A 19232-nucleotide genomic window follows, 5' to 3' on the forward strand; every position below is an offset into this window, starting at 1 on the left:
TTTTCTTTGCAGCCTGAAGTATCTTGTCTATTAATATAAAAAGATTCATCTTTGGGTTATTGTACCTCTCTTGCAACATTTTCCAGGTAGTTTGCTTCCCTGGTGTTTAAATGTTGTATTATTCTACTTACTTCTCCTCGAATGCTTGTCTTCAGATACTGCATTTTCTTCACATTTGATAGTTGGTTGTCCTCATGTATCAAACGTTTAAACAAATCATGAAATGTTACCCATGATGCATATTTTACCCTTAAATATATCTTTACTTGATGCAATACAATTGTTCTTATAACGAGCAGTCCTATATCTGTTTCACTTCCAGATGTGTGCTTCCTTTTAGTTGATTAAAATATATTGGCATTATTTCGTTTTGACGGTAAATAAAGTGTTGTGTGTCTAGAATGGACACAAAGGAAATATTTAAGCTTAATATCTCATTTTTGACCAAAAGTGGATTTAGCGCATTTGACTTTCAAGGACCTCTTTTATTAAAAATACTTAAAATTTATCTTTAACAGGTTTACAATTTTTATTTAAAGTGAAACCTTAAAGTATATTTCTACTTTAAAATGACACAATTTTGACTGGTCAATTTCTGAAAATTAAAAAAATTTTCATAATTTATGGGTAGTTAAAACTAGTTACGAAAGTAGATTTAAAAACCTTCGAAATAAATAACAATCATGGTCATTGTTAATAACCTAATGAAACGAGGTTGATGTAATAGGATTTCACCAAAGGGGAACATACATTTTTTCTTCAAACGTCAAATAATGATGACATTACTTATCTAACTTGATCCTGTCAAAGTTTGATGTCTCCGTCAGCAGCAGTTTTTTTTTCCCATTTCTTTACGGCTTAGGGAAAAATGTTGTCATGGCAACAATATGAAACATGCCACAAAGCAACAATACAAATGTCATTAACCACAATTAAATATCATCTTCATTTATAGTAATATTAAAAGTACAATTAGTTAATGAGGCATTTTCAAAATTGAAACCGTGCAAAAATGTTCCCGACTCTTGATACGCATTGGTAATTGTTAATGATACTGATGGTCGAGAACAACTTTCAGCAATCTTTCCCCATGTTGGCGAATCATGAGGTTTCAAAATTTTTTGAGCATTATCGTTCTTATCGGACTTAGAGGGCCCCAAACGTGCTACTGCATCATTAGCCGCGGACTCAGTTTCGTTTAGGTTTTCCATTTTCGCACTAAATTTGCGCTTGCGGTTGCAACAACAATAAGCTGTCTTTAATAATTGCAAACAACTGTCAAACAACTGTAACCAGGGAGACGCAAATCCCACCGACGACTTAATTATTTTAATTTCTAACATCTAGACGACTTTGATAGTTGTCACAGTTAATTTCGAGTAAAAATAGCGTATGAATTGTACTATTTATGGTTGAAAATTGCCACGTTTGAAGAAAAAATAGTATACTTTATTCGGCAAAGAATCGAAGTCATGCTTCTTCGCCTCATAAAGTTATATACTATTTCCCGCTCGAAAATCCTGCTTCTGAAAAAATTGTACGTTAAATTGTACGGATAATTGTATGTTTAATTAAAAAAAAATTCCTCTAATTGTAAAAATTATTTGTCTTTAAATTTATCTGGCTAATTGGCTCGACTAAGGCCATCAATTTAAAATAAAAAAAAGATACTATATTAAAAAAAAAGGAAGTGAAGAAAGAATAAAACTAATAGTAGTAAATAACTACAACTCTACAATAAGAGGAATTGATAGAATTGACCAGCATATCAGCAATTACCCTACAACCAGAAAACGTGGAAAGGTATACTACAAGAAAATATTCTACCATCTGATAGAGGTACGTCTTTCGAACTCTTATTTGTTATACAAGAAAAATGGAAGACAATACACACCACTACAATTTCGCATGAATGTAATTGAAATGATATTTGAAACCCATCACTCTGAATTGACTCTAGCGCCTCTTCGTTTATCTGATAGACATTTCTTAGAATATGTTCTTCCTACACAGAAGAAAAATAATCCGACAGTCAATGAGCAATGGTGTAGCAGAAAAAGGGATAACACAGGAAAAAGAGTTCGAAAAGAAACGAGATATATATATATATATATATATATATATATATATCCTAACTGTAAAGTGCCATTATGTGTTGTGCCATGCTTCAAAGACTATCACACTAAATCAAATAATATATAAAATATGCCTATGCTTTTATTGGCAAAAAACGTTTTTAGCACTTAATTTTCCTGTGACGACATACTCGGGAAAATAATTTTGGTTTTTTTAAAGGGCTAATTTTATCTTTAATATGTCATATTTTTTATTTTTTTGTTAATTTACGTTTTGCATTACTTTTTTAATATATTAAAATATGCCAATTAAAAATTTTCTCATCTTTCTACAGATTTTTTCAATTTAACTCGTAAGGCAATCGATTAAATGCGTTAAAAACTTTATGAATCATTGGTGGTTCCTCTTTTCCCTCGTCTTTAACGCTTACATCATCTCTTCTGTCTTCCAGGTGTTCTTGTTTCTCTATATAAAGTGCTCCCCAAAACTATTTCACCAAGCGATTCAATACAATTTTCCTTTTTGTTAATAGGTCACCATTCTCATTGCTGTATTACTTTGTATTTGTATTGAATTGTTTTCTGTTGTAGTTAACTTTGTTATAGAATGCTCTTTGTTAAGATTTTTTATATACCTGTTTATTTTCTCTAATTATGTGGTTTCCTTTTTTTTCTTTTATGTATCCTATTTTCTTTTCTTATCTTTGTCTGGTAATTCCCTACAGCTATTCTAGCTCGTCAGGTAAGATTTTTTTCTATAAACTTTATTTTTTCTTTTGTTATCAGTTATCAGTATCTTATCAGTTGAAGTTGAAACTATACATAAAAATTAAAATATCTATGATTTCCCTTAGGTGTTTACGTTGATTTAGCTTCCATGGGATTTTAAACGCTTGAGTCAAATTAGTAGCGACTATAAACTAGTGATAATATAAATATTTACTAAAGTAAATTAACTTTTTTATAAGCTTAAAGATAAAAGCTAGTCCGTTACTGACTTCTTACCGTCATAAAAAATTTAAATTTTAATAAAGTGCACGAAATGTTTAAAAGTCGTGAAACGTAGCTACTTAATATTGCTCACAGCTTTCCTGTGAAATTTATAAATTTAAGGGTGGTCCTCGTAGACTTATTTGTTAGGGGTGACTATTTGACAAAGCAGTTGTACGATTTGGATATTGTTCTCTGTTTTGAAAATCTGTGTCAAACATATTGCTAAAAATATTAGTTCTATTTATTTTTAAATGTTTTTATTTTATTACCATATTTTCAAATGTAATTCTTGCCCCGGAACAAAGCGGATTCCGGAAAAATCTTTCAACACTAGATAATCTTATCAGTTTATAGTCTGAGATTCATGAAGCAATGGCATGTGGACAAAAATGTATCGCAGTATTTTTTGACATAACTAGAGCATACGATACAGTTTGGCGACACGATATTATTCAAACATGTAGTCGATGGGGAATAAAAGGTAATATAGCACAATTCATAAAAAATTTCCTATCGAACTTTTAATGTACGAGTTAACGGTACTTTATCTAATACAAAAATTAAAAAAAAAAACGGAATTCCCCAAGGATCTAATTTAAGCGTCTCCCTATTTCTTATTGCAATAAATAATATTATCTTTACTTGTGACTTACCAGTAAAAGCTAGACTCTTTGCAGATGACTTATTCATTTTTGTTAAGGGGATAAATGATAAAACCCTTCAGACCCATCTACAGAAAGTGCTATAGAATCTCGAATTATAGACAAATTCTACAGGTCTTCAATTATCAACAACAAAAACAAAGGATATGTTATTTTCAAAAAAAGAAGTTATATCACTCCAGAATTAAAACTATTTAATAAAGACTGTCTAGGCATGACATCTGACAACAGATTATCCTGGAACCACCACATTCATGATCTAAAAAGTACGTATCAGTCTGCACTTAACATTATAAAAACTGTTGCATACAATACGTGGGGAGCAGATAGTAAAACACTGACCCTTATTGTACAAGTCATTGATCAGGTCCAAACTCGACTACGCTTGTATTATTTATGATTCAGCAAAACTATATATCATAAAACAACTCGATCGAATACTAAATAATGCTTTGTGAACCATACTAGGTGCCTTTTATACTAGCCCTACTGAAAGTTTACACTGTGAAGCTGGAGAACTCCCTAGAATTCAGAAGAAAACAACTTTCACTAACATATGTGGCATCAATACAGGCAAATCCTATTAATCCTGTTAACCACTATGTAAATTTAGACCGTTTTAGGAATATCTTTAAAACACATGCTAGGCTTAACCTTTCTTTTTATGAAAGGGTAAATAGATACCTTAATGAACTTGAATTCAAATTTCCAGATACCTATTGTATACCAGATACTTACACTGTTCCCACTTGGACTGTTTCCATCCCATCTATCAATACCAAACTCTCCATATATAAAAAAGCAGATAACCATCCCAAAGCATTATATCAATATGTCCTTCAAGAACTCATGACATGCAGTACCCATAATCTTATATATACCGATGCCTCTAAAACTATAGATGGAGTGGGGGCAGCATTTATGTCTAATAAAACAAAAATATGAATGAAACTACCTAAATTAACATCCATTTACTCAGCCGAGTTAACCGCTATTCTCAATGCAATAAATTTTGTGGTAGAAAATACCTGTTAAAAACCCTGTCATTATTACTGGTGAGCTGGTGAGCTGGATCTCTGGATGCTGCTAGATATTTCACCTCCAAACTTCTGGAATAGAAGACTTAAGGACTGCTATTCAGGTTCTCTGGTGATCAAAGGCTCTCGTAAGGCTCCTAGTCCTAATATCGGTGCTTTTTGTTCTTTTTATTTATTTTTTCTTTCCTCCACACTTCGAATTCGATTTTGTACGGAACTGGGAAACAGCTATTTAGATCGCTAAGGGTCGTCTTCTTCGAAGCTCCAATCCAATTAACGCCCTTTTGATGTTGTTTTATCAAGGGACCAATGTAAAGGATGCAATAGAAGAAGGTGAAGTAGAAAGATTTTATATAATGAAAAGAAGGGTGCGGTCAATCATAAAAGAAAATAAGAGATTGGAGGCGGAAGAATGCAAGAAAGAAAAAATAATACTACCCTAAGAGAAGTTACCCTGTTTTGAGGTAAGGTATGAATCCTGGGTAACATTCTATGATATTTTTAAACGTTTGATACATGAGAATAACAAACTATCAAATGCAGTATCTGAAGATAAGCCTCCGAGGAGAAGCAAGTAGAATAATATAACATTTAAACACAACAGAAGCAAACTACAGTGTTGCCTGGGAAATGTTGCAGGATCGGTACGATAATCCAAGGATGAATCTATTTATATTAATAGACAAGATACTTCAGGCTGCGGAGATAAAAGAAACGTCAGTAAAGGCGCTGTTAACATTGCATGATACTCTCCACGAATGCTTAGAAGTCATTGGTGGACTAGGTATAATGACACAGTCCAGGAGCCCTCTTATAGCAAGGATAAGCATGTTAAAGTGGACACAGAAACCAGGAGATTATATGAAACGTCAATTCAAGACATTAGGGACATTCCGACATATCACTATTTTATTTTATAATTTATAAATAATTTTCTGATACTATATAAGTTTTCAAATATGTTGCTTCTAAAAGTGTTTTAAAATTGATAATACGATTTTGTCTTTAAAATAAAACTACTTTTTAACATGTAAACGTGTTGATTATTTCTTGCAATAACGTTTTAACTGCCATTATTCCCATAAAAAGTTACAACGTTCCAAGCGACTGTCGATTAGAACGTTGTTGCAATTAAAAATTTTCTATTTTGGTTATAACTTTATTATTACTTTGTGTAACTTAAAGGTTTTACCAATAATAATTTAAAAGAAAGTTTACAATAATATTGTTAGAATATTAATTTAATGTATTACCTTATTCTTTATCGCGAACAATATTTTTCTCACTTCCTAAAATATTTTTAAACTGGCGTTGGAACGTGTTTGGAGGGACACATTCAATTATTATAATATTGATCAATATTTATGGAGTGTTGTTTTAAATTTTAACACGCAGCATATTACCTACTCAATAATATTGGACTTTAATTATTAAAACAAATCATGTTGTACTATATAGAACATCGGGTAAATAATAGACAAAATCTATTGATCATCCTGTATACAGAATATCGAAATTATATTACTACAATATTTATACGGTGCTAATACATGTTACAATTTAATTAAGTATCATGTATATGTGCATTTATTTATGTTGCTTTGCCAACATATGCATATAATTAGGTTTCTCAAAACAAGTTTAATGCATAATTAACAGTATTGTATAACATTTCGTATTTATATGTATACATATAGGTAATAAATGGACTAGTTGTATTTATGTTAATGTCAAAGATAATTCTGAGATAAAATTACATACAGTAATGCTGTCTAAATATTATGGAAAATATGTTTTGTTTGCCTATGAGAGCCAAAAAACATTCAAAGAGGACATTTTGTTCAATGAGATTACATTAAAAGTATTATAGACAATATCAAGTATATTATGTTGTTCAAATATAGAGGTTTTACAATCGTAGCGGAGTAATAAAATTGTAGTTTTAGCTATGATTCTTCTTAGGGTGCCTGTCTGTTCCAAAGGTTGGCGATCATTCTGCCTATGATGTCTGTGTTGGTTGCCATACAAAATAGCTGTATTGAATTCTGTCTATACTATTCTCTCAGGTTCGCAAGCTAGAATATTCTTCTTTGTCCTTCTTCTTCTTTGGGTGCCGTATTCCGTATTCGGACGTTGGCTGTCATCATGTTTACAATTTCCTGAAACCTTTCTCTGTCGGCTGCTACGCGAAATAATTCTTCTACTGTGGAACCACACCATTGTCTAATATTACGCAGCCATTGAAGTTTCTTTCGACCAATCCATCTCTTTCCTTCCACTTTTCCTTGTATTATAAGACGACGTAGATGGTATTTAGGTCCTCTAATTATATGGCCGAAGTATTCTGTTTTTCTCCTCTTTATGGTGTTCATGAGCAGACGTTCTGAATTGATCATTTAAAGAACATCTTCATTGGAAGTGTGCTAAACCCACGATATCTTTAGGATTCGTCTATAGCACCACAATTTAAATGCTTCTAACTTGTTTAGCATTGTGGTTTTTAACGTCCATGCCTCATAACCATACAATAGCATGGACCACACATAACATTTCAGGACCTTCTTACGAATATTCATCAACGAGTTTCTGTTGCATAAAACTGGTTTCCAGGTCATAAAAGCCTTACGTGATATTTCGATCCTGGTTATTATCTCTTCATCAGAGTCACAATTTACATTTAACCAGCTGCCAAGTTATTTGAAATGATTTACCCTTTCGATCTCCTCTCCATTAAGAGAAATCAGACCTTGATCTATTTTGATCTTTCCAACTGCCATCCACTTTGTCTTTGAAATGTTGATTTTTAGGCCTCTTTGATAACTTGCTTCACTGACTAGATTTAGCAATGTTTGGAGATCTTGTAAATTTTCTGCAAGAATGGCTGTATCGTCAGCGTATCTAATAATGTTGATTACTTCTCCACCTAGTCTTTCTCCCTCTTGTCTGTCATCCAAAGCCTCCCTAAAGATTTCTTCAGAGTACAGATTAAAAAGAGTGGGTGACAAAACACAACCCTGCCGTACTCCACGTTTGATGGATATTTTTTAAGTCGGACTGTCTTTAATTTGGATAGAGGCTACTTGATTGTAATTTAAGTATTTCAGCAGTCTTATATCATAGTGGTCAAGTCCTGCTGCCCGTAGACAATCGAAAAGTGTATCGTGTTGTACTCTGTCGAACGCCTTCTCGAAGTCGATGAAACAAACATAAACATTCTTTTGGAATTCACAACTTTTTTGTAATAGAACGCGTATACAGAATAGTGCCTCTCTAGTTCCTAGACCGTTTCTAAATCCAAATTGCTTATTACCCATCCTACTTTCGCATATAAGGAATACTCGGTTTTGTATAATTCATAAGAGTATCTTCAGTGTCCTTCTGTATAACCATAGCTTAAAATCCTAAAGTTATGATAGAGTTTTCGCCTTCATTGTCCACGTTTCTACTCCGCACAGAAGCACTGAGTATACGTAACATTTAAGGAGCCTACTTTTGTTTCTAGGGTGAGGTCATGGCTCTTGAACAGAGAGCTCATAGTAAAGAACTTTTTGTCAATAAAGAATCTCTTTACAATTCTAAAATTAAAATTTTATTAGTTTGAATACACTTCAAAGTGTATTCAAGTGTATTCACAGATACTAAAGTATGAAAAGTTTTAGTTCTGTAATAAAACTATTTATTCCCTGAAAATACCAGTTCTCACTCGCTTCACTGCGAGTGGTTCAGTGGTTCAATCCCCAGCTCGGTGTACAGAAAACAAAAAGGCTAACGCAGCAGTTTAAAATTCTAAATGATTCTGCGGCTTAGGCTAGAATATGCTGGTGTCTGATCGGCCTATGGTGGAGCAGTACGGCAAGAGATAAGGGCTTGCGGCTCAGTGATACTCCTCCATAGATCCCTACCAGAAGGGCGAGGCGCCTAAATACCGGGTATATATATATATATATATATATATATATATATATATATATATATATATATATATATATATATATATATATATAATATATATATATTGGTCAAATCATTCACATATGAAAAACTTTGTCTTATTGTTAATCTATTCGTAATTTCGTCGTAGTCTAATCTATTGGGGCCAAAAACAGCTAATGTTTGTCTACGCCAAGGTTCTCCTTTGAGTCCAGTATTATTGAACATCTTCATTAACATAATCTCATCTTGTGTGCCTGAGGATGTGATAATGACCCAATATGCAGATGAGGTTGCTCTCTATTGTTCTGGCTACAGCTGGTTGAAAGTGGTGGAAAAATTAAATGACACAGTAGAGAATATATCTAAAAAACTTTTTGGCATGGGAATGTGTTTGTCATCTAGCATAAGTCAAGAGATTTTTTTTGATAGAAATAGAAATAACACTTCGAACTCTCAAATATTAGTAAATTACATCTTGCTTGATTGGAAACAGGAAGTTTCTCATCTAGGAGTTACTTTAGATAGTTCCTTTTCTTGAAAAAGCCAAATCCAAAAGATGACGTTGAGGGTATCCAGTGGAGTCAAGATAATTCGGTGCCTGTGTCGACCATGGTGGAGAGCACATCCTGCTACTTGACTCATTTTATATAAGGAATATATTAGACCACACCTTGATTACGGATCGATTTTTCATGAAGGTTGTGTCCGTTCCTTACTTATAAAACTGGATAAAGTTCAATATAGAGCTCTCAGAGTAGTCAGGGGATTTATGAGGTCCTCTCCAGTTCATATTATTTTGTCGGAATGCGGGGAAACACCGTTAGATCTTAAAAGGATTTGGCTAGCATCTAAATTTATAAAGGTGGTAGCATATGACAACCCAATATATTCTTCAATAGAGCAATTTTATAAAGTATTTCTGAATTACTTTAGTTTCTGGAGAATAAAATACTTCCCACTAATACTGGCTGCCTTTCAGAATACGCTTCATGAGATTCATGAGGTGGCACATAACTGCCTATTACCTTGTCACTTTTCCCCGTCTGAGTTTCAGATTTTTCCTACGGTTTATGAAACTCTAAACCTAAGGAAAGAAGGTAACCAAGTCAAGTGTGTGTCATGGTACCTTGATATCTGGTCTGAATATAAACTGATCATCACAGATGGATCCAAAGATGAACAAGGTAATAGCACCGAATTAACAGCAAGATTACTATCTGCTAATTCAATTTATTCAGCAGAATTATTTGCGAAAAAAAGGCATTAGATTTAATTTAACAAAATGATTTTGAAAAAAGCCTTATTTGTAGTGATTCAAAAAGTGCTCTGGAGAAAATTACAAGACCAAGTTATAAGGCTGCAGCAGACTCACAAACTCTTCAATTAGAACAAAAACTTAGTCAACTTCATAAACAAAATAAAGAAATTAAGAGCTGATTATCTTGCTAAACTTGAAAGAAAGCTACCTGTTGCTGAAGAACCAAATGCTTCCTTTAAAGGTTTTCAAACCAAATATAAGGAAAACCTATGGATCAGTTTAAAAAATCGGTCCAACAAATAGGACAGGTAAAAGGAATAACATATTGTATAAATGTTACGGTTCCATATAAAAAGGCCTGTGACATATTAAATGAAAAATCTTAAAGTTCTGTGCTGCCTTTAATATATAGAGTGCATGGTCGCTCAACATTAATAAAACTTTATTGTGTGGTATACTTTTCTATAGAAAAAAAGGTGGTAAAATATAATAATATATAAAGTTGTTGTTTGGTTTGTTGAATTGCCAAGCACTAAGTAATTGCCAATTCCCTTTTTGAATTGGGCCCTTTAAGAGTTTTTTGTACTTTTAAGGCTAGAAGGTGTCTTTGCATGCTAATTGAAAATTTGTTATCATAAGTCTGAAATAAAAAGCCAAAACTGATTCACACGTTTTTTTTTTACCGATAGGTACATTCGTCGACAATGGCTTGTGCTTGTCTTTAAATAAAAATAATTACTTACAATTTTAGAGTAACTTCCATAAAATACTTTTCCTTTATCAAGCTTTAATTCATGATGTAGCTAAATTCAAGCAGTTAGTTTGGACATCGCGATATAAACGAAGTAACGGGTTACGGAATAAAATAAAACTATAAATGCCCATTTAAAATTTACCTTAATACATATTTTAACTCTGTTTGACACGAAAACCATATGCTTTGTATACAACTTGGGGTTACTGGTTAAATAATTAGAATAATAACAAAGAAAAATGCAAAAAATATATAATCATTTCTGTTATCTGTACAAAGAAAAATACTTACGTTTGAAATATAGTGTATTAATTGTAGCAAGTGGTAGAAGAGTAGCATCTGCGCGTCGCAACGCAAGGTACGCACTGGTCAAACTAGAGGAGATGCTTACAACGCGATGTCTCGATTCAAAAACTTTTTTTGGTATAGTATATTCAGAAACTCTCTGACCACCCCCTTAATCAGCGCTATTGTAATCCGCTTCTGAGATGATAATTAAACTAAATGATTCATGGAAATTTGATATTTTGTAGCGTTTTTTGTTTTTGCGAGGCAGTTAACAAAGACAAGTGAATTTCGTTGAAGTAAAAAACAGATTATCATGTGTTAGCTAGTTTAACAATGAAAATTTACTTAATAGAAGAAAAATAGTATACTGTAATCTTTGAAAGTGAATAAGTAGCGAGAATATATCATTAAACAAGATCATATTTCAATACATGTAAATTTCTGGAACTCATAAGGCTTCTTATTTCTTAAAGTTTTACCGATATTTTTATGTAAGAGTTGTTTCTTGTAAAATAGTGTATCTTAAACCTTTTCTACAATACTAAATATCCCCTAAATGATTTAAATAAACAGGTTTTATTACTAGGGGAATTTAAATGAACAATTTATTAATATAGATGTAATTTTTGTTAGACAAAATACAGTACATGTATGGATTAATAGTTTTTCTATAAATTTTCTCTTTTCTTTTATTAAAAGGGTAATAATATGGTTTGGATTCACCAAGAAAACAAGATAAAAAAACAGAAAAAAAGCTGTAAAAATAATCAAGAAATAACTTTTTTTAAATTCATATGAAAAAAAAATAATTAATAAAATAAATATTTTAACATAATTCCCTCGGGCGTACCAATAGCCACTGCCTTATTTATTTTTCTTTTTTGTACCGCTTTAAACTTCCCAGTTAAATTCATTATGTTCCACTTTCAGGCAGTTTTTATTAATATTTACAGTTGAGGAATACCGTTCTTCTTCTTGATATAACTTCGTAATGTTTACGCTCTTTATTGGAATCTTTTTTTAACAACCATTTTTCTCAGTCAGATGTAAATAACGACCAACTTTAGAGAAACTTTAGTAAGTACGGCATTATATAGGTTGTATTTAATTATGAATTTTTTAAATATTATTAAAGGTAGGTATGTGTTCTCTCAAAACCTCTTATTTTATAAAATCTATAATTATTATCTATAAAAGTGTAATGTGTATTCTTTCTATGTTTATCGTTGTAAGTATATATATATATATATATATATATATATATATATATATATATATATATATACATATACAAAACTCAAATATTTGGGTGTGCAGCGGAAGATAGGACAAAGAAGTACTCTTTTTAGTAAACCAAGCTTTCGCAAATTTTTATTTGCATCATCAGGGTGCTACAATAAACAAAATTAGTACAAAATACAGAAAAAGAATTATTTTGCATCTTACACTAATTGAAGTTAGTTGTCGTGATGTTTATCAAATGAAATGAGCAACTCATTTGACCCCTACAAATGATGGCGAAAACTATCCAAAATTGTCTTTAAAAAAACGTTCTTTAACAAATACATATTTAAAATACCTTGAAACACATATACATGAACACTTAAATAAAACTATGTTAAAATAATTACAGAACATGTCATAAAATACAATTTAGGTTATAAACATTCTTATTAGAAACAAAAGAATTGGTTGTGAATTCGTTACTGCCAACTTAAAACGATAGAACGTTAGATCTTAATGATAACAATGTAAAGGTAATAGTATACCTGATAGACGCTGAACTTCTTGGAACAGAAAAGGTAAAAAGACTTATTTTAGAAAAAGTAGGAGAGGTATTGTATATCTCATATATAATGAAACTTATATTTTTGATGATGAATTGTCTGTGTTAGTAGATTCGTATTTATCCGAAGTTAACAATAATGAATATAAGTTGCTTAAATTATTGGTATCTGTCTTTTTGTTAATAGTTTCTTTTTCTTGAAAAATTAAAGCCATCTCGAGAAACAATCTTTTTAAATAATTGCTCTCCGTGGATAGGATTTTTACATTTGGAAAATCGAAAGAGTGCCCTGTTGTGTTAGCATGTGTGGCTAGAGAACATCTATCAGGGTGTAACCTAATGTCACTCTTGTGAAGAGTCAAGCGGCTAGAAACTTTTTGGGAGGTGTGACCTATATAAGAACCATCAAGGCCCAAACAATTAAGTTTGTAGACAACATCACTTTTATCTAAGTTAACTTAACTAAAAAATTTAATCTTTGCAGATAAGTTAAATAGTAAACTCTTAAATGTTGGGGAAATCTGCAAGAAAGACTGAGTATCAATTGTTTCGCCGAACGTTTTCGCCAAAGAGAATTAATTTGGCTTCTTCAGGGCTAAAAGAGAATAAATTATAATTAGCTACCATATATTATCTATTAAAAACATTATTGATCTTACCGTAACTTAGAATTGTAGAGGTATAATGGTCATAAACTTGGCTGTTTTTTGTTACTATGTGTAAAAAGAAGTTTTGACCTGAATGATTTTTTGACGTAATTCGTCTAAATTTCCAGCACGTTCATGCTTATGTCTGAAAATTTGGTGCTTCACACAGCTCTATATGAAAAAGTCCAAAGGTGCAAGATCAGGAGAGCAATGTGGCATTTTTATAGTACCTTTTTACTAATAACTTCATCCATCTCGAAACGTAATGTTTAAAAAATCTACTACCTTCCGTGCATTGTGAGCTAAGCAGCTGTTTTAATGCAATCAGATTTCATCCATATTAATAGGTTATAATCCACAGGACCGACTAGCAGGACCTCTTCTACCTACACACAAACGTGATCAAACAGATTAAACTTTGCCGAAGACCGTTCTAGAGAAGCACGTCTCAATCGGCTATATAAGTAACCGCATCTACAGGAGAGTCAGTTTCCTTTAAGCACCATCAAGAAGCGTTATTACCTTCTTGCGACCTTGCCGAAACGTCGTCAAAATGTATATAATCAGTTAACCTCTAGAAGATATTTTGGTTTGGATATGCATGTATTTGTTGTTAACTTAATATTGTTAAAATTCTTGAGCTTTTTCTTGTATAATCTATTTTTAGCTTTAAAAAACTTCAGGAAATGTAATTAATACTACTACAAACATATTCTTTTATATATCAAATTCATAGCATTATCGGTAACTAAGTACAAGTTAGTATAGGTTTGAATCACATTAAATTTAAAATTGATCCTTTATTTTTGTTACAGCTTTGACGTAAGAGGCAAGCCACTTTCTCAGGCGCGCCACTGGTCCGCACCGGAAGTATTCGGTACCAGAGCTTACTTCCGTACAGTATCCGAGCCGGCGCAGCTCGTCATTGACGACATCCGGCGTCACGATGAAGGCGTCTATCGTTGCCGAGTGGATTTCAGAAATGCCCAAACCCGCAGCTTCCGATACAATCTTACGGTTATTGGTGAGTATGCTGCTTGTTTGATATAACGAAGGATGTAACTAAAGACGTAATACCTTAATGAAGCGATGTTTTATTGTTTTAAGAGGAAAAACGTCGGAAGGAAAACACGATAAAATCTAAATACTCGATTTCTTAAACGATGGTTTAATTATGTTGCAAATATTTACCTTTATTTTATACAGTGAGGATCAAATAAAACCCGGGTGCTTCATAGTGCGTGTTTTTTATTAAAAGTTTTCGTCTATGTTTTAGTCTATGCTTTCATCTCTAAACTTCATAAGAGTTTAAACTGTGAAACAAAGAACAATTATAATTAAAGTTCGGATTTCTAAGCATAATGCTTATAGTAAATAATAAAATCAGGAATATTTTCTTTTTAAATGTTAACAAAATATGGAAAAATAATATATATATACATATATATATATATATATATATATATATATATATATATATATATATATATATATATATATATATATATATTTATATATATATATATATATATATATATATATATATATTCGGATTGAAAATTACTAAGTTCTCGGGAAGAACCGCGTTGAAAATTTAAAGCTCGACGTTTCGGCACCCATTTTGGAGCCATTTCTCAGGAGGTCTCAATCTGCCTACTCCTCAGTGTCGAGTGACAACCGGTCTTACCCTGTGTGGTCTGAGCTGATGTGGCTTGAGCGGCGTGTGCTGGGGTGAGAGGTCGCTGAAGCAACGTTGCCGGCAGTCGTTTATATCTGTTCGTCTGAATATAATGTTGGGCTAAAGTGGTATCGGAATGTTTGACTGATAGAGAATGTCCGTAAATACTGTTATGGATTCTTCGGTTTGTCTGTCCTACGTATGTACGTGGGCAACTGGAACAAGGTATCTCGTAAACACCATGGTCTTCATTGGGGATTTGGTCTTTTACGGATCTGACGAGATTGGACAATTTGGAGTGAGTAGTGAAGATGGTTTTGATATTTAGAGGGATAAGAGTTCTACTGATCTTGTCAGTGACCCCTTTAATGAAAGGTAGAAATTGGCATTTAATATATGCCAATACATTATAACCAGAAAAAGGCATTGTAAGTCGTATTATAGTTTTGTATACTCTTATTTTGGTATTACGAGATATATCTTTACATACAGAAGTTAAAACACTTCACCATTGTATTTAGGTATATAAAATAAACATGTAGTTAAAACTTTTACAAGTGTCGTCAAAATTTATACAGTAGCAGCATAACGTTTTCGATCTAATCAGATCATCTTCAGTGCCTTATTTACTTGAAGCTAACAATGAAATTAGATTTCTATGACATCTATATATGGGTTACATCTTTCCAAACTTAAATTATGTGTTGACTCTAGGTCGATGACAATGGATAAATTAATACTTGAGGAGCTACATGTCTCTCTGCTCGGTTTGTATCACGTGTTAAAAACCGAGTTCTGAATTCTGAGTTTCATTATGTTTTCATAACAGGTACAAAATTAATTACTGAGATCTTATTCTTTTGTGCACGAATCAAAATTAATATTGATAATTGGTGTATAAACAGTAAAGAATTTTGGATTTAATTATATATGTCATAGAGTATAGGGTATATGTTTATGTTTTAATTAAAATTTTTATTTGATTTGGTAATTTAACAAATGGTACGATAATTTTTTATCATAGACTTATTGAATTTCATTTACCTTCCCATTTGCTCATTTTCTTATTAAAAGACACATCATACATAATACTTGGAACTTGCTTAGAGTAATTAGAGATAAAAAAAAATTTAGCCCTGAGATTAATAAATAATTAAAACAATTTTTATTTGTCTTGCAAAATTAAGCCTTAAACAAAATTAAAGTTTGTATAAAAACAGCAACAAAGGGCAAAGTTTAGCATTCATACTAATAAATAATAGATTTTCTTTTATTAAAATAAGTCATCATCATCATCATTGGCTTTTACAACTCTTCGTGAGTTTTTGCCGCGTTTACTATTGCCTTCCATTGATTCCGATCCTGTGCTATTATTTCCCATGGCCTTACTTCCATCTTCTCCAGGTCTTCACTGACTGCGTCTTTCCACCTTTTTCTAGGCCTTCATGTCGATCTTCTACCATCTGGTCTTTCCCAAAACACATTGCTAATCCGTCTGTCGTCATCACTCCGTACCACGTGGCCTGCCCATCTTAATCTATTACCTTTTATGTATCTTACGATGTTTCCTTTCCCGAAGAGAGTCTCTATTTCATTGTTATATCTGCTCCTCCATTCATTTGTCACGCTGTCCCTGCAAGGACCATATATAATTCGCAGAATTTTGCGTTTCCATACTAATAGCTTATTGATTTCTTTCTTTCTCAATGTCCATGTTTTACTTCCATATGTCACTGGTCGTCGTATTATGGTTTTGTACATTTGGATTTTGGCACGCCTTGAGAGAAGCTTTGACCTCATTAGATGTTGAATGGCAAAGAATGATTTATTCCCCGCCAGTATTCGTATTTCAACCTCCCGTTCTCCTGTGTTTTCACTGGTAATTGTTGCTCCTAGGTATTTGAATTCTTTGACCACCTCAAAATTATGATCGTTTATGGTAATGTTTTGTCTTATTCGCTGTCGTTCCTTTTTTGATACGACCATGTATTAAGTTTTTTCTTCGTTTATTTTCAGGCCTACGCTTAGTGTTGCTTCTTCAAAGTTCGATACTATATCCTTAACTTCCAGTGTTGTCTGTGCTACTGCATCTACATCATCTGCAAATGCGAGAATAATCTTTGCTCCTCTGGCAGTTATGTCTGGATATATTAAAATAAGTGGCTTAGTTTAATGTTTATAAAATTTTTAACTAAAAAAATAAGAAGCAATATAAAAAAAACCATATTGTAAATAATCAGCGGACAGACTTTAGGTTTTAGATTATCATAAAAAAGTTTACACTCACAATCTGAGACAGTTCCTTAATCAATATAAATTTAATTTTCTTGGAAAATTATTCTTGTATATTTAAGAAATGAAATTTGAATAATCCTTATTTCTGGAGCAATATAAATGTTTTTTATTTTAACTGTCATTGAATGGTATAGGCATACAAAGCTTTAAAATAATACTACTAATAATTTAAAGGCAGTTTTGGAACCGATTATATAAATCTTCAGCAGTTGGCAGAACACAAATCCTCGTTTACCAATTTATTTCCATAAAGATCTTCAATTCGATGACAGTCATTCACGTCAAAATTGTACGCCAGACTTTAATCTCTTTAAACCAATTGATCATAACTAATACTCATTCAATTGGAGGTATAGAAAACAAAGCGGGCTTAAAATTTATTGTTTCCGGTAATCCACGAAAATGATTAATAGTTAGCCGATTCGGTCAAATTGAAATGCATTAATAACTAATTGTGTTTTCGAGCCTCCTATTAATATCCATCACATTGGAAATGGATAATCTTATTAAAATAGGAGAAATAGTAGCAGATATACATATTTAGTGTCGATATACAGTGCAGATCTAAAGTTCTTCCACCCTCAATATATTTTTTCTTCATGTACCATTTCCTTCAATTAAAGTTGACTTGCACTGGGAACGTTTCTTAAAAGAACTGGAGTATGATTTTTATGGTTTACAAAAATAAATATGACTTTTGTAGGACGTTAACCCAGATATTACTGAAACTTTTATTGTTAACATTTTGAATTAATTTTGAATTTTCATGGAAAATATAGCATATGGAACCAAAAAACACAATCATATATTTTTTTATGACGATACCTGTCAAGTTTTGACATGGTCTTTTAAAAGGACGGTAGTAATATACGGTACCAGATATCATATATATTTTATTAGTATCAATTTACAAAGAATGAAAGGATTTAAAACAAAATTTTGGATGTAAAGGTATTTTGCACTTTTCACACAAAAACTGGACTTTTTTGTGACAATATCCACATCGCGATTGCTTTTCTTGATACAGAACCAAGTGGTTAATACCGTCATATCTTGAATTGGCTACCGAATTTAAATTCCGCTTAGAAGGTCCGCGTTTTGTTTCTTTTTTAAAAGTTTCCAAAATATTAGTTGCAATAGATCTTCTAAATTCAAGTTGATCCAGTTTACCGTCTTGAGTTTTGTGAATCTGCCACGCATTTTGAATAGCCATATCAACGCAATGAGCAAAAAGGGGAAAATACCATTTCTTTCCTCTTATGGACACTCGATATAAACTGATGTTCTGGTCACTGCGATTAACGCCACCCATGAAGTTATTGTATATTCTAACAATATTTGGTTGAGGAACTTGAATATGTTTTTTCTCTGCTTGTGAAAATCTCTTTACAGAGAAGCAAGACATTACTGGTACAAAATTGGAAGCAATAGAAACGATATTATTATCATGCCAGCGGCAAACCACTATTCCTGTATTTTTATCAAGACGATACTCGTATATACCACGTTCAGTTTTTTTCATAATAGATGAATAGGGTAAAGGGCATTTTATAGTGCGATTTTCCCTTACAGTGCCTGTACCAAATATGCCTCTTTGTTTTAGCTCATGCAGTAAATGAATAGAAGTAAAATAATTATCAAAAATAAGATGGAATCGCCTTTGAGGCCATACTTCATTCAATCTGTCTGCATAGGATAGAACTACTGATGCACCCAATCCAAGGACTTTATATTGTTCAGGTATTGTAGTGGAATTACCTTGGTAAGGAGAAAACCAAACTATGTATCCCAGACGAAGGGCTCCTACCCACATTTTGTACCCCCAA

The 19232-nt window shown here is 32.2% G+C and overlaps 1 protein-coding gene across 1 annotated transcript in view; it reads left to right on the forward strand.

The window, feature by feature from the left end:
- side-II (sidestep II transmembrane protein) overlaps positions 1-19232 on the forward strand; it is a 686092-nt gene that overhangs the window by 325480 nt on the left and 341380 nt on the right. The window contains exon 3 of the mRNA XM_072533588.1: positions 14249-14457. Within this exon, the coding sequence (XP_072389689.1) occupies positions 14249-14457 (209 nt within the window). The remainder of the gene's footprint in view (positions 1-14248; positions 14458-19232) is intronic.

This window comes from Diabrotica undecimpunctata, chromosome 5 (genome assembly GCF_040954645.1).
Source record: "Diabrotica undecimpunctata isolate CICGRU chromosome 5, icDiaUnde3, whole genome shotgun sequence".
Classification (NCBI taxonomy): domain Eukaryota; kingdom Metazoa; phylum Arthropoda; class Insecta; order Coleoptera; family Chrysomelidae; genus Diabrotica; species Diabrotica undecimpunctata.